The sequence below is a fragment of the Zonotrichia albicollis genome, chromosome Z, assembly GCF_047830755.1.
Source record: "Zonotrichia albicollis isolate bZonAlb1 chromosome Z, bZonAlb1.hap1, whole genome shotgun sequence".
NCBI classification, from domain to species: Eukaryota; Metazoa; Chordata; class Aves; order Passeriformes; family Passerellidae; genus Zonotrichia; species Zonotrichia albicollis.
The window spans coordinates 35,784,220-35,798,347 of NC_133860.1; the positions used below are offsets into that span (position 1 = coordinate 35,784,220).

Sequence of the window (14,128 nt, forward strand, 5' to 3'; positions counted from 1 at the left end):
TCATCATTGCAAAAGGTGGCCCTGTAGGTGTGAGACTTGCATGTGAAAGGATATTTAGTATCCCTACAAGAGCACTGTCTGGTTTGAGATAAGTAGAATCCACACACAGCATTGAGTCACCAAATCATTCAGCAGTATTCTTAGTCTTGTGGTTTGGGTATCATGTTCATCAGCAAGTCTAGCTCTTCACTACTTTAGTAGGCAACCAAAGCTAACAAAATAAGGCATTAACTACACCTCCACAGGTACACCACCTGGCATCTTATCACAAATACTTGTAGCCTAGATAGGTTATCAGAAGCTGAGACCCAGGGAGAAATTAACACCAAGAAACTGCAGAAGTCTCATGAAAGCAGCTTGTTACTTGGCTTACTGGTAGAGACACTTGCCATCCTTTCTGTCAGTTTATTTTTATGTCTTCCTGAATGGCACTATGAAAGTGAAATAAGTTGTAGTGGTGGTGTAATTTTTTCATTTTTCTCTGTTGAAAGGTCGTCCTAATATGTTCCTTGGCTTGTCAGTGAAAGTTAGAAATATTGTATGTTACCAGACATGCTTTTTTGGTTTTTTGTCAATCTGATAGTTTATGTACTATTAAAACCTGGTCTTTAGGCTGAAATAAAATGTGAAGAATTCCAATAACTTGCTTAATAAATGACAAATTAAATTGTATTTTGCTGTATAAATTTGTTCTTCTTTCTTAGGTTGCTTTCTTTACTTTATCATGGAAGCTTTGCTATCTTGTTCAGTTCTGGTTTTTGTTCTTCATCCCCCTTCTTTTTCAGACTTTTCACTATCACATTGTTGATGCCTAGAAAGTTTTATGATTTTGTGACTGTGGGGCATGAATTAGGAAAATAAAGGTCTTATGTTGTCTTTTATTGTTTAACACTGTGCATGTTACTGGAGGCTTGAATAGCATGCATGTTAGATGCTGATTTACTATCTAGAAACTTTGATTAACAGTCAAAATAAGTGCAACTTTTTAAACTTCCAAGGGCTGCAGGTTAGAGTTAAATATTGCCAAAAAACTTCTTGGCTTTTGAAAAGAAGAAAGGTATGCCTTGCTAATTCAAGGAGAAGTAGTGTGTGGCTTTAGAGGATGGGGTAGTTTTCTCATCTTCATCTTAAAGAAAATTGCGTACTAGTCTTGTGTTGTTTGAGGAGCAGCCATGTGCTCTAAATGTGCTCACGTTTGCTTAAAATGTACGTAGGGCTTTCCTGTCTGCACACACCTACCCTTACTTGTTCCAAGTCCTTGCTGTGCACACAGCTCCCAGAAATCAAAAATGCTAAGCAATTCTGGCTTGGAAACATACTTTTTTTCCTTCCTTTGAGGTAGCACACGTTTCCATTTTATCAATATGACCAGATATGTGAGCAACATACACTCAAAATTTTTGCTGCCTTTGGAAATCAGGTTTCATGTAAGAAAAACAATCATTCTTCATCCTATGTCTGAGAGAGGTGGTGTGTGTCAGTATGGAGGAATACTGCCATGGCAACACCTGCCAGTCAGCTTTGGCAATGGGGTGCACTTGCTATGGCTACTGTATATTGATTTGATTTTATTGAACAATGATTGAAATGGGTTCAGTTGAGGGAAATGGATTAGGATCTGACTTAGCAACAGTATGGAAAAAGTGTGAACCACAAGAACCTGATTTCCTACAGGATGTCAGCTTGTGTGGGTTTAGGCTGTAAGTCAGTGTTATCAAGGATGTTCTGGTTTGTAATACAAGTGACCTTTTCTGACCTTTTCCTTAAAACACTTTTATTGTTATCACAGTAGTATTTTTTGGATTCCGTTCCTCATTTGCGACTCTACTGCAGTTGGCCCTCGAGAGCTAAAAAAAAAAATGCTTTCACCGGTATTGGCTTCAGCCGTGGAAGGGTGACTCAATTGTGATATTGGTGGATTTCTAGAGTTTAGTTCTGGAACTCTTTCAACACTATGGTTTTCATGGCATTTTCTCTCTTGCTTTTTCAGGAAGTACTCTCTTGTACTTCATTTTTTTTGCTGGAATCCTTTGTAATGGTGACCAGATAAAGTTGCTGAAAACCTTTCTCTTGTAAAATTTATAGTCCAAAATGAATTGAGCCCTTCTAAAAGCCCTACTTAGTGACTAAGTTGTTTTCACACTTAAAAGCCTATTTTTTTGTTTTCTCCTCTGCTTTGATTATTGATAAAATAGGAATTCAGTGAACAACCTGACTCCTGCAGTGATCATCAGCATTTCTTAAGAAAAATTAAGAATAAAACATTGTGAATATTTGTCATTGTGAATATTTAGTATACAATTACAAAAACAGAATAATGGCTATAAAGAAAGGGTTTCTCTTACATTCTATGACTTTTAGTGCCATTTTTCATTTGGCACAAGTGCAGCACTGAGCTTTTTTTCCCCCCCCCCTCCCCTTTTTAAACAAAAGAAAATTATTTATTCCACAGTTAGTAGTGGAAATGGGAGTGGTAGTTTCCTCTTTTAGGCAAATTACAACATTTCCTGATGGAAGGTCAGTTTAGATTCAAAATTATATTGGCTTGTGAGTTTTCATAGCCTAGATTTGAACTGAGTGCAGTCTTAAATTACTCAATCAGTTAAATGTTTTCTGTTGTTGACCTAAGTGCCTTTTACTGCAGGATGCCTGTGTTGCAGACATCCTAGGCTGGGTTTTTCGAACTATTAATATGGCTGTGGAAATCCAGACACACTCTTTCCATGAAGGAGTAATTTTCTAGTATTTCAAAAATTTCTTTCAAAGTTTATATCAGTGATTTCTGTCATCTTCCTTTTTAGGATTTTATCTACTTCCAATTAACAAATACAAATTTGATTAAGTCATTACTATGTTATGTAATGTAAGTCATTACCAGGTAAGGAAAACACCAGTTTTTCCTGATGATTAAGCAATGAGTCAAACAGGATGTAAGTTTCAGTTTTTCCATCTTGCTTTCCTAAATCTTCTGTTGAGGTTTTTGATATTCTATGGCCTATGTTAGTCAAATTCAATTTGTTTTGTTTGAAAAACATGTAGACAGCTATTGCTAATGCTTTGCTAATTAGGATGGACACTAACTTTGGACAATAAAGTGAAACTGAGATAACCTGTGTAACATAAGCAAAGAACACGTGATACCAGCAATAAAGAATTAAAAAAAAAAGAAAAAGTTGTTATACTGTGTCCTCTTTCTCCCCTTTTTAAATGAGTAAGTCTTGCTGAAGGCTTTCTTCAGTCTCAGTTAATTTAATTTCTCTTTATTTTCTTTTGGTGGGGACAGGCGATTTGTAGTTGAAGATAAACCTTAACTGCTGACATACAACACCAAAAGCTTCTGCTGTTGGCAGTAAAGCAGTAAATACCAACTTTAAAAACCAATCACATTCTGTCTATTTGACAGGCAAGAGATCTTCTCAGTTGTTCAAAATAACTGAAAGTCTTTGAATATTTACCTTTTTGAATGCAGGAGCAGCCTACTTCTTGTTAGGCTTTAAGGATATTTTAATGAGAGGTTTAGTCTGCTCAGTTTTGTTGCCCTTAGTCATTTGCAGTCACTTTCTCATATGTGATATTTTACTTGTGCCCTAGCAAGTAATAATAGTTTCTCTCTGCACACATGATTAAAATCCAAAATTGTAATAAAAGTTGAAATGGTGTCACCTTTTGCAATGGGTACCTTGGGCTATGAGAGGAAACTCTGCTGCCTGGTGATTGAAGGAAAGATGTCAGCTTCTCCCCATCACAGCAGGAGTGAATTCCTCCTGGGAAGCTAGTAACAAGTACCTGTGCACTGATCCTGTGAGGAGTGGTTGTAGTCAGTCCTCGTTCTTAGGCACACTCAGTGTATTCTCAGCGTGCAGCTCCCTGTCAGCGCATTCTCCTGTCTCAAGCGTTTCCCTTTGCCATAAACACGGGCCTGTGAAGTTTGAGAGCAGAGTGAAGGTTTGTTTATCAAAGTTCAAATGTAGATTAGTACTCTCTCCTAACCTCTTGTTTCTAGCCCTCGTTATGGATAAATGTGAACTTGAGTGTGATGTTGGTGTACATTCATATTCTATTAAAATTTACCTATAAACGGTTAAGGTTACATTAGGTAATGTACATTACATTAGGTAATGTACATTACAGATAAGGGTACATTAGGTAGGTGATCTGGACATCATGGCACGTTAAAAGCTCACACTTCTTGCAGCTTTCTTGAGTGTTTATTACCCTTTTGTTACTCTTGCCTTAATTTAAATTTATTTCCAGTTTTTATTCAGAATCAGAGTAGTTTTGATGACTGTGATTTCTGTTTTGCTGTAGCAAGCTGCTGTATTTCAGATCCATTCAGTTCCTCTCACCTCAGCTAGGCTATTAAGTCTCCCTCAAAAGTTTGAGGATTACAATATTCCATGTGTTCTAAATTACAAAATGTTGATTTGCCCACGTTCTACAAAGAGTATGATTTCTTCACATTCTTGTTGTAAATTGCTGTCACATGATCTTTGTGTGTTATATTATTTGAAAAAATGTCATGTGTATAAATAAATCTGCTATCTGCTGGTTTCTTACAGTAAACTGTACTTAGCTGTCCATCAGCTTTGGGGTTTCCAGCCTCACACTGAGATTTGTTTGTGCTCTCAGGATATGTGGTACTAAGAGAGGAGCTGTTAAACTCCTAGCGTAGTTGCTTTCAAACTGATGGTCTTGGAAAACAAAACAACATGGCAAAACTGGAAAACAAAACCAAAATGAAGAACAAACAACAAACAAATGAAACCACTTGATTTGTATACCTGAGAGAGGGTGACCTGCAGCCATGGATTGCTGGCCTTGTGACTTGACAAGACTATCAGCACTGACAGTTTAGTGATTCTTGGCACTGTGTTTGGCCTTTATCAGAGGAGACTTGTCTGCTTCATCTCTGCTTCTGCTTTGTAAGCCATAAATGTCATTTGCCACAGCATCCTAGATCACAGTCGAGCATCACTGTGCTAGAGGAAAGCTCTGTTTCTGCTGTCTAGAAAGCACCATTCTGATTACATCTCTTTCTTTTACCAAGGCTTTGCTATTTCCCTTTGTCTACAAGGCTTAATGCTTACAAACACCTAAAATAGGCTTGACTATATCTGTATAAAATAAGTTGAAGTGCAGACAACTTTCAGGTTTTGCAGAGATGTGATAAGAGGCTATGTGAGCAGTGCTGATGAGAATGCCATTCCGTGGTTTGTGTGGTGTTCCTGTGGGGTGGGTTGCAAGTTGTTTAACCACAGGGATAGCAGTGCGACCTTGAGAGGCCCTTCAGGCTGTGTTCATTTGGTGCATGTTTTGTTCCAGACAGCGTGAGCTGTGACAGTCTGCATCTGTCTTAAACCAATCCAGATCTGATATAGGTGTTGGGTAGTGGAAGGCATTTTCCTGTGTTACTTGCTGTTTGCACAGCCTTTCCTTCTTTTAAGGAAGAGTAATTTGGATCCATGACTCCTGCTTGGGCTGCAGTGATATGTGTCTGCTTTTGAGTAGCAGAGATAGGACCAAAGTTGGCTTGGAGGGTTAATAGAGGCCCTTGTCTAACAGACATAATTAGTTGACCATTTGTCACACTTTGAGGTTTGGGCTGGGAGACGTAGAAGATTGGTGTTTCTAAATAAAACTGTTGAACTCAGTGCTGGGACGAATAAATCTTGTTCAAGTTACTATGGCTGCTTCTGTTGCAGTGTGCATGTTTTTGGAAGTGTGCCAGTGCTAGTGAACCTTCAGGTTGTCGGTGTCCTGTGTGCATGGACTTAACGCTATTCCCATTGTCTTGCTTGCAAAAGTACCGAAATGCCAAGCCCCGATTATTATCTTTATGAAAGGGAGTTGTGGAATCCAAGTGGTTAGTTGAGACAGATCCTCTGTTAGTGTTTGGGTGCAGAGGTAATGACAATTTTATTACAGGTGATGTCAAAACATAAGTTTGTCCATACCCTATGCATTGATCAGAAACAGTAAACATCTTATTTATTGCTCTTAATTTCTTTTCTAACTCCTTAATATCTTTGTATTGGCATGTTTCAAGGTATGATGGGTGAATATTTTTCATTTTTTCTCTGTTTTTTTTCATATTTTCTCTGTTTTATGAAAAGGTTGTTAAAATTAGCTTCAGGCTAAGGTGGCATGCAAAGTTTTGATTTTGTAATAATTTCAAAATGCGTTGTTGATCTGTTCTTAGAGTCAGAATGAAGGTTCCAATGTTGTGGCAGAATTGAATGTAGGATGCTACTTTACCATTGCAAAGGAAAAAGACTTCTAAAAAGACAAAATTTGAATAAGCTGAATATTGTTTGGAGTTATGCTTGTCTTGGGGAAAAAATGTAACCACTGATATAAGGATGAAAAGGTAACTGATGGGCAGGGTTGGAAGCTACTTTCTAGAAGCATTTCTGTCTATTGCCATTGGGTAGGCAAGATGAAACAGAGGTGTTTACATTGTACACAGTGATTATATGTTTGCCAAGTAATATAGCAGTCTGAATAAATGTGAGCTGGTAGGTCTGCAAATTATTTTATATTTTATATATATATAAATTTATTTATATATTTTATTGTAGAGAGTACAATTCTGATAACCAATGTAAAGTTATGTGCAGAGGAGGTGCCTGTATAGGTCTTGTGCACTGAATTACCTAGATCCCAGAATAGAAGTAGTTCTTCTGTTTTTTTCTCAGTAACTTAATCTGGTGGCATCTTCTGTGAAAGTAGAACAGCTCTTGTGTGTTCCTGACCTGCAGGCAGTATGTATACTTGGGAAAAGAGTCAGTGAATCAATGTTAAGGAGAACATTCATTTCCAGATATAGCTGGTAGTATACTTCCTGATTTTAGGAGAATGCGTACATAGAGGATGAGGCATGGACAATGTTGTCAAAAGGTACATGACAGAAAGCTAATCAAGAGAACCATTTTTAAGCTTTGGGGTATTACTCTAACCCAATTCTGGTATTTTTATATTTTCTATTAAAGATAAATACCCAGTGGTGATCTATGCATGTGTTCCAATTAAATCCCTCATTTGCAAGTACAAACTTACTTTTTGGGGTTTTTTTCTGTTTTGTTTTTTTGTTGTTGTTTGTTTGTTTGTTTTTTAGCCACTAGAATTATTGACTGAGCATGCACAGAGACATAGACCACACCACCACCAGCATTTTACATGGCTACTTCTAATAGTTCTTGTTCATTTCAGTCTATATGTTTTCAGAATGTCTCTTAGGACTTGGGCCTATTAAGCATGATGCTTTTTAACACAGACATTAGAGATGAATTAAGCTCATGAGATGTCATTAATGATGTTTATTTGGTGCAGTAATTTTGTTACTTATCCTATGAGGTAGTGAGACTCAGTATTTCAAACTTTGCTTCTGGCTTGAGTAACCAAAAGCCTACCTGCTGCTGCTTCTTCACATGACACCATTTTTTCATACTCCTTAGTGTGTTATAGTTTGAACTTGCTTTTGTTTTACTCTCAAGTGGTGGGTGTTTTTGTTATGACAGGCATATATCCTTGTGCTGGCAAGTACTACATTGTAATAGTGTGAATTTCCAATTATCATGTGGCTTTAAAGTCCCAGAATATTTTTGGTCAACAGAATGCTGTCTAGCAGATTTTGGCAAAAGTTCCTTTATAAAAATCACAGACTTTTAAATGCTTTCTTCTTAATGGCACTTTGGCACCGTTCCCTTCCAAAACTATGACAGCTGAGAATGCTATTTTATTAGCTATTAAATAACGCTGAGGTGTTTTTGAAGTGAGTGTCCAACAGAAGCAAAGTTGTTTTGTAAAAGAACTTTAGTTTATACGTAGTGCTTCAGCTGCTTTTCTAAACACGTTTTCGCAGAGTGCAAAGTCTCTGTGCATTGGACATGTTAGCTGAGCTTGAGTTACTGATCACAAGCTGTTTTGAGAACAGTAAAATGTTTCAAACTACCACCGCTAAAGGAAAAGGTGAAACGTGACTGTTCTGTTAATAGCTTCTGTAGTGAGTACACTTTTCTGCCTGCAACACTTTTGTTGTCTTTGGCTAATAATGAATGAGCTCTCTAACTAAAAAGTGAAATATAATTGTTCCTGGAGTTGTTTGGAATGAATAAATATTTCTTGCAAAGGTTCTGTAACTTTGGGTAAAAGAAATTTTTCCTTTGAAGGAAAGTACTTGTTTAGAGTGAGGGCTTGCAAGTTTTTGCTGGAGACCTTTTCTGCTCCTTTGGACCTGTTAGTGAAATGTCATTTTCTTCAAGTCCCCACATAGGTAATTCCTTTTGTCTTTTTCCAGGAGCATGTAACATCTTGCTTCTTGACAGGCTGTAAGTTACTGCTGGTGTACACTTCCTAGCAAAGCACAGTGCATCAACTTTTTACTTGTTCCAACCTTCCATACTTTAGTAGGAGAATATTAGATGATTAGGCTAAAAAGAATTAAAGCTGTGTGTTCAGTACTCTGCAATGTTGAGGATCAGCGGTGAAAGTGTCGTTTGATTTCTGGTAGGTTAAATTACAACAGCCTTACCACTGCTTCTGAGCTGAAATTTCCTGAATTGATTTTTCTGACATGGTTAAAACTTTTTAAAGGTCATATTTATTAATAACAATTGCTTTAAAAATACAAACACATAAAGAGGAGCAGAACAGTGTTTCATAATTAGGATACTTATCTTAGTGCGATAGTTAATACAGAGCTTCTACGTCTTTAGCCTGCAAGAGCAGCAGGTGTTTAATTTGTTTAAACTCCCAGTAAGTTAAGAAGGGTAGGCTAAGTAAGGTGACTGTATTAGCACTGTCATTGTTAGACCAGTATCTGTGTTTCTAAATTTTGGTGCTTGTGACATGAATTCTTAATAAAAAGCCCCCAGTGGAGAGGGACCCATGACCTGTGTTTGTATCTAAGCAGTGCAGGTATTTAAGGGCAGGCCTGCTCTTAACTCTGAATATTTCTGGAGACCTTCATGTTTCCAGGAGGGTTTTAGCTTTTTTGACTGCTTGAACAATATACTGATGAATTGAAATTGGTAATGTTGTTAGAGTAGCTGGTTTTTTAATTATTTTTCATCAGTTTAACAGAAAAGCTTTCATTGGGCATTTTTCTACTGTATTTAATAGGAATCTAGGTATTTAGAAAGAGTAGGAAGGAGTAGGATCAGGCTCTTTCTGTGTTCAGGTGTTAGACTTTTCCTCAGTTCATGGATTATAGATGGTTTTTTTATGTATGCTGCACAAGAAAGTGGAATTAAAATTATCTCGTATGCAGTTTCTTTGGGACCATCAATCCAACTTCCACTTACTAAGAATGAACCAGAAATAGATAGTGCTGGTTAAACTTTTACAAAGGCTTTCTTTTTGAGAGTAGGCACTTAAAGAAACACTGTGACTACTTAAAAACCAAAAGGAAAGACAGAGGAAGGAGCTCATGATGTGACGGGCACTTCCACTCCCTTTCTCTTAACAAGGGGGGAGTAGGAGCAAGAATACTGCTTGATCCTGGTCTTGTTCATCCACTGCCTTTCTTCTCTCTGCACTTCAGCCTCGACTCCTATCTATCTGGGAAACACTCCATTGCAAAGTCAATGTTAGTGTATGCGTATGACTGTCTTCAGGGTAGAGTATGAGAGTACTGCAGTGCTGCTAACTGCATAACCTGCTCTGAAATATACAGTATAAACAAATGGAAAAATAAAGGGTTTTCCTTTTTGTTGCCTGTAAGATATAGAGTTTTTTAAAACTGGTTGGGGACAGTGCATTTTGGATTAGAGCTATGTATATATTGCTTCCCCCTCTTCCCCCATGTCTAATTTTCATGTGATAATGCTTCCTGCAGTACACTTCTTTGGTATTTCAGGAATATTAGATCAATTTTTTTCACATTGGGGGAGTGTGGGTTCATATTGTTTCCTTTGTAAGTATTTGTTATATAACACCTTACATGTATCTATCTCAGATTGCGTATGGATTTCCCAAATTAGTGCTGGTGCAGCATATGGAATTCAGTTTCATTGCCCTGTGTCTGTGTCTCTGAATTAATGCTTGAGCTGAAATCAATATCATGCTTGCATAAAATCAAAAAGAAACCCCCTTATTCTGGTATTCAGTGATAAAGCGTTGAGAGCCAAGCCTGGACCTTCATGTTGGACAGACAGGTGGGTTTAGGTTGAATCTTCAGCATTTGAGATCTTGTGCTGCGCTGACATGTGGTGTATTTGCTGAAGGAAGCATCTTGCTTAGGATATACTGTTTCTTCTTATAATACACACAGACCTAGCTCTTTGGCCTTGTGCTTTAGTATGCTGATGGAAAACCAGGACCAAAATGTACACTGCATATGCATCTGGAGCAGTGCATATGTGTCTCATTGAGGATTACAAGTCTGGCATGCTGTGTATTGGTAACTGCAGCAGTTTCCATGTTCGAAATGCTGCACAAACATAGCCATTCTGCTGGATCACTTGGGTGATGGTGAGCATTAACATGAGCTCAGTGGAGGGAGAAGCAAAAGCAAGGAGGATATGTGACTTGTCAGTGAGTCAGCTGGAGTTGAGCTAGAACCTGAGTTCATGCCACTAGAGTGCACTACTTCCTTCTTGCTTATTGAGAGAAAGCTTAAATTTGCTGGTACGTGCTGCAGGCTCCCTGGGGAAGGGGTGGGGGGTTGGAAAATTGCTGCCAATTTACTGAGTAGTTTCGTGTTGGTTTTGATGGGATGTTGGTCTGCTTCTGCAGCTGTCATTTACCAAATAACTAGTTCTCTTGGTGTCAAGCTTCTGTGAATGTTGTGGGTATGGCAGAGGGCATATAAACTAACTTCTTATTCCCCTTTTGATTTATTTGAGATGAAAGAGGTATGTATGGAAAAAAGGATTAATCATATTTGTAATTGAAGAAAGTTCTTTGAGATGTATAATTTTTCATTAAGAAAACTTCCTTGATAATGAGATATAGTATTTTACATGTATCATTAAGTTTTCTTTTTCCCCTCCCGCACAGGTTTCCACTTGAGTGGCACAGTAACAGAGCCTGCAATGCAATCGGAGCCAGAAACTGTTTGCAATGTAGCTATCAGCTTTGATCGTTGCAAGATTACCTCAGTGACCTGTAGCTGTGGAAACAAGGACATATTTTACTGTGCCCATGTTGTGGCGCTCTCTTTATACCGGATCCGCAAGCCAGATCAGGTCAAACTGCATCTTCCCATTTCAGAGACACTCTTTCAAATGAACAGAGACCAACTACAAAAATTTGTGCAGTATTTGATCACAGTACACCACACAGAAGTTTTGCCAACTGCTCAAAAATTAGCAGATGAAATCCTTTCTCAGAATTCAGAAATCAATCAAGTCCATGGTGAGTTTGATACTTGTCCTTCCTTTTGTTTCATTTCCTCATAGATTTTGAGCTTTTTTTTGTACATTCAGGAGCGTGACCTGCCTAGTGGTCTTCGGTGCTGAATTATTCTGGTGTCTTCTAAAGAGGATTCTTCTACTGAACCTTCATTTTGAGATATTTAGAAAATGGTGCTCTTTGGAATAGAGAAAAGAACTCACAAGCAATGAGCTTGACGTTTTCTGCAGTTCAGTTAATAAGTGAATAACCTGCTTCATGCTTGTGTTTTCCAGCTAGTGAAAACTGAGTAGTGGTGTTCTTTGTATAGCCATATTGCTTAAAGGAACTCTTTTTATCAGTTTACCAGTGGTGTCTTGTTATTTTGTTCTTTGTACTAGTTTTCTGACACTTTGATTGTGGAATTTTGTTCTAACAACAAAACATAAAAGCAAGTAGATGTTACAGTTATTTCATTCATTAAATATAGTTCTAATAAGTTTTGGGATTTGTTTTATATATGGTGTCAGAAGAAACATAAAAACTGCATTTCAGTGCTTTTTCCTGTTGGTGCTGCAGCAGTTACAGCATAGCTAAGATCTTGATCTTTCCTGCTCTCTCTGCTACACATGATTTTAATGGCTATTCTTTGCTGTGGACAACTTGTTTTTGTTAAAGTGTGCTGAGTTTGACTTGAGGCTTCTGACATGGCTCTTTTGTGGACCCTGCTGAACTGAGAGTAGGTAGTTGTGGGTTTGAGGTGACCCAGCTAGTTTTATTGGAGTCCTGTGTTCCTGACATGTCACCTGATAGAAACGTCCTCTCGGGTGGCCAGGGCTGTAAGTATAAGGGCAGCTTAGGGGGAAAGAATATCTTAAATATCTTAATATCTTATAAAAATATCTTCTTTTCTTTCATTTTCATTGACAGGAAAAGGTCTTGTGTTAAATATTTGAGGCGTGACCATTACTCAAAGAACTTGCAATACAAACAGAGTCAAGATGCTTAATATTAGGATAAAGAAAACCATGTTTATGTTAGTTATAGTGTAGGCAGAAAAAACCCAGTCATTTTAATAAGAGGATTTATCTGCAGCTTAAACTTTCTGCTTGTGCTTCTGTGACCCTAACAGGCAGAGACAGGTGATGGTGTGAGAAAGTGAATTTCAGGAGCAGTGGTCTTTTTTGGCACTGGGGGCGATGGAGATGTGGCCAGAGGCAAGGCAGTTGCTGTAGTTGTTGGATGTAATGGTGACAGTGGAAAGGAAGTGGCACTAAAGGAGAGGCAGGACATTAAGCAGTAGAGGAACATGCTCAGATGTTGTGAGCTGAAAGCATGTATCATATGAGAGATGTTAACAACCGGAACATTTGTGAGTTAATGGGTAAGGAAGAATTAGGGTACAAGAGGTGTACAGAAGATTCAGTCAAGGGTGATTAGAAAAGGGGAAGGCAGGGATGGGGCACAAAGGACAGGTGTTATAAATGTCTGTATTAGCTATACTATGGCTAATGTAAGAAAAATGACAAGCTGTTACAGGCTTGATAAATGTGAAGTCTGTAAATTAGACTAATCATAGGCATGTTAGTCTTTGCCAACTATTTACTGTCAGACTGTCTCATTGCTCATTATTATATTAAGTAGTTTTGGAGAAAGATTTGAGATTTCTATCATTGACAATAGCAATTAGTTTTTTTATTTCCTATTCTAAGCTGATAATCAGTTATGATATTTCAAAAAGAATTTGAGCAAATTAGTTTAAAATGATCCAAAAAACTGAAATGTTTCTTCTATTTGTTGCTGTCTTCCTAGTAGGTGAGATTGCAGCATGTCATTATTGACTATTTTCTACTAAAATGCCAAGCGCCAAAGTAGAAAATCCAGGAAGCATAAGAAAATGAACTGCTATTACCAAAGGAGACTGGGTTATAAAAGATTTTATATAGTTTCCTGCTTTTCTCTCAGACACACATAAAACCGTGGTCTGAATTATTTTGTGTTCACAATACTAAAAAATTACATAGTTCTTATAAGGAAAAAGTGAGTTCTTCTGTAGAGAAGTGTTCTTCTGGGATTCATACCATAATTCTGTTCTTCTGATCTTTAATCAAATTCCTTAGATTAAAAATAATACACCTGACAAAAAACTTCAATGAAAAATAACCAATAAAATGTTTCTCATTCTAATATCATAGCGTGATGGATGTAAGATCACCATTTACTCTATCATACCTCCTCTGCTGCAGATGTTGAGTTTGTAGCACAAAACTGTCTTGAAGACCTGTCTTGCTTTGAACAGTCTGACTTCACTGAACTGGTGTTTGAAGAGAAGTGATATTAAATTCTACTTGAAGGCATAGATAAGTGAGAAGAAATACTTAGAAAAACTTGTTTATTGAAAGTAGAGGAGACCTGGCACAGAAAAATCTGAAACAGCTTTGATTAAGAGAAATTCTGAATCTGGAGTTGTACGGGGAAATTATTTTCAATGTTGCCTAGAGGCAGTTTAATTTCAATGTTGTTCTGTATAAGACTTCCATTCTTTTATTTTTTCCCCTCTGTGATCACTGTAGTACCTCTAATTTACATATATTTTCAGTGATGTGCTAGAAAAGTCAGCTCTTGAATAGTATTTAATTGTATGTTTGAATGGTCTGGGACTTGGAAGAGCTTTGACCACAGTTGTCTTCCTTATGAGCTGGCTCATGAGAGAGATGATTAGATGAAACAACATCAGTTCTCTGCTTTAAACAAAAAGCTAATTGGATAATGTTTCACCTGAATGCTGTGTTATGCA

At 37.5% G+C, this 14,128-nt stretch overlaps 1 protein-coding gene across 2 annotated transcripts in view; it reads left to right on the top strand.

The window, feature by feature from the left end:
* ZSWIM6 (zinc finger SWIM-type containing 6) overlaps window positions 1–14,128 on the top strand; it is a 110,436-nt gene that overhangs the window by 51,176 nt on the left and 45,132 nt on the right. For both annotated transcript variants that reach the window (XM_014268992.3, XM_005489777.4), the window contains exon 2: window positions 10,999–11,355. In XM_014268992.3, the coding sequence (XP_014124467.1) occupies window positions 10,999–11,355 (357 nt within the window). The remainder of the gene's footprint in view (window positions 1–10,998; window positions 11,356–14,128) is intronic.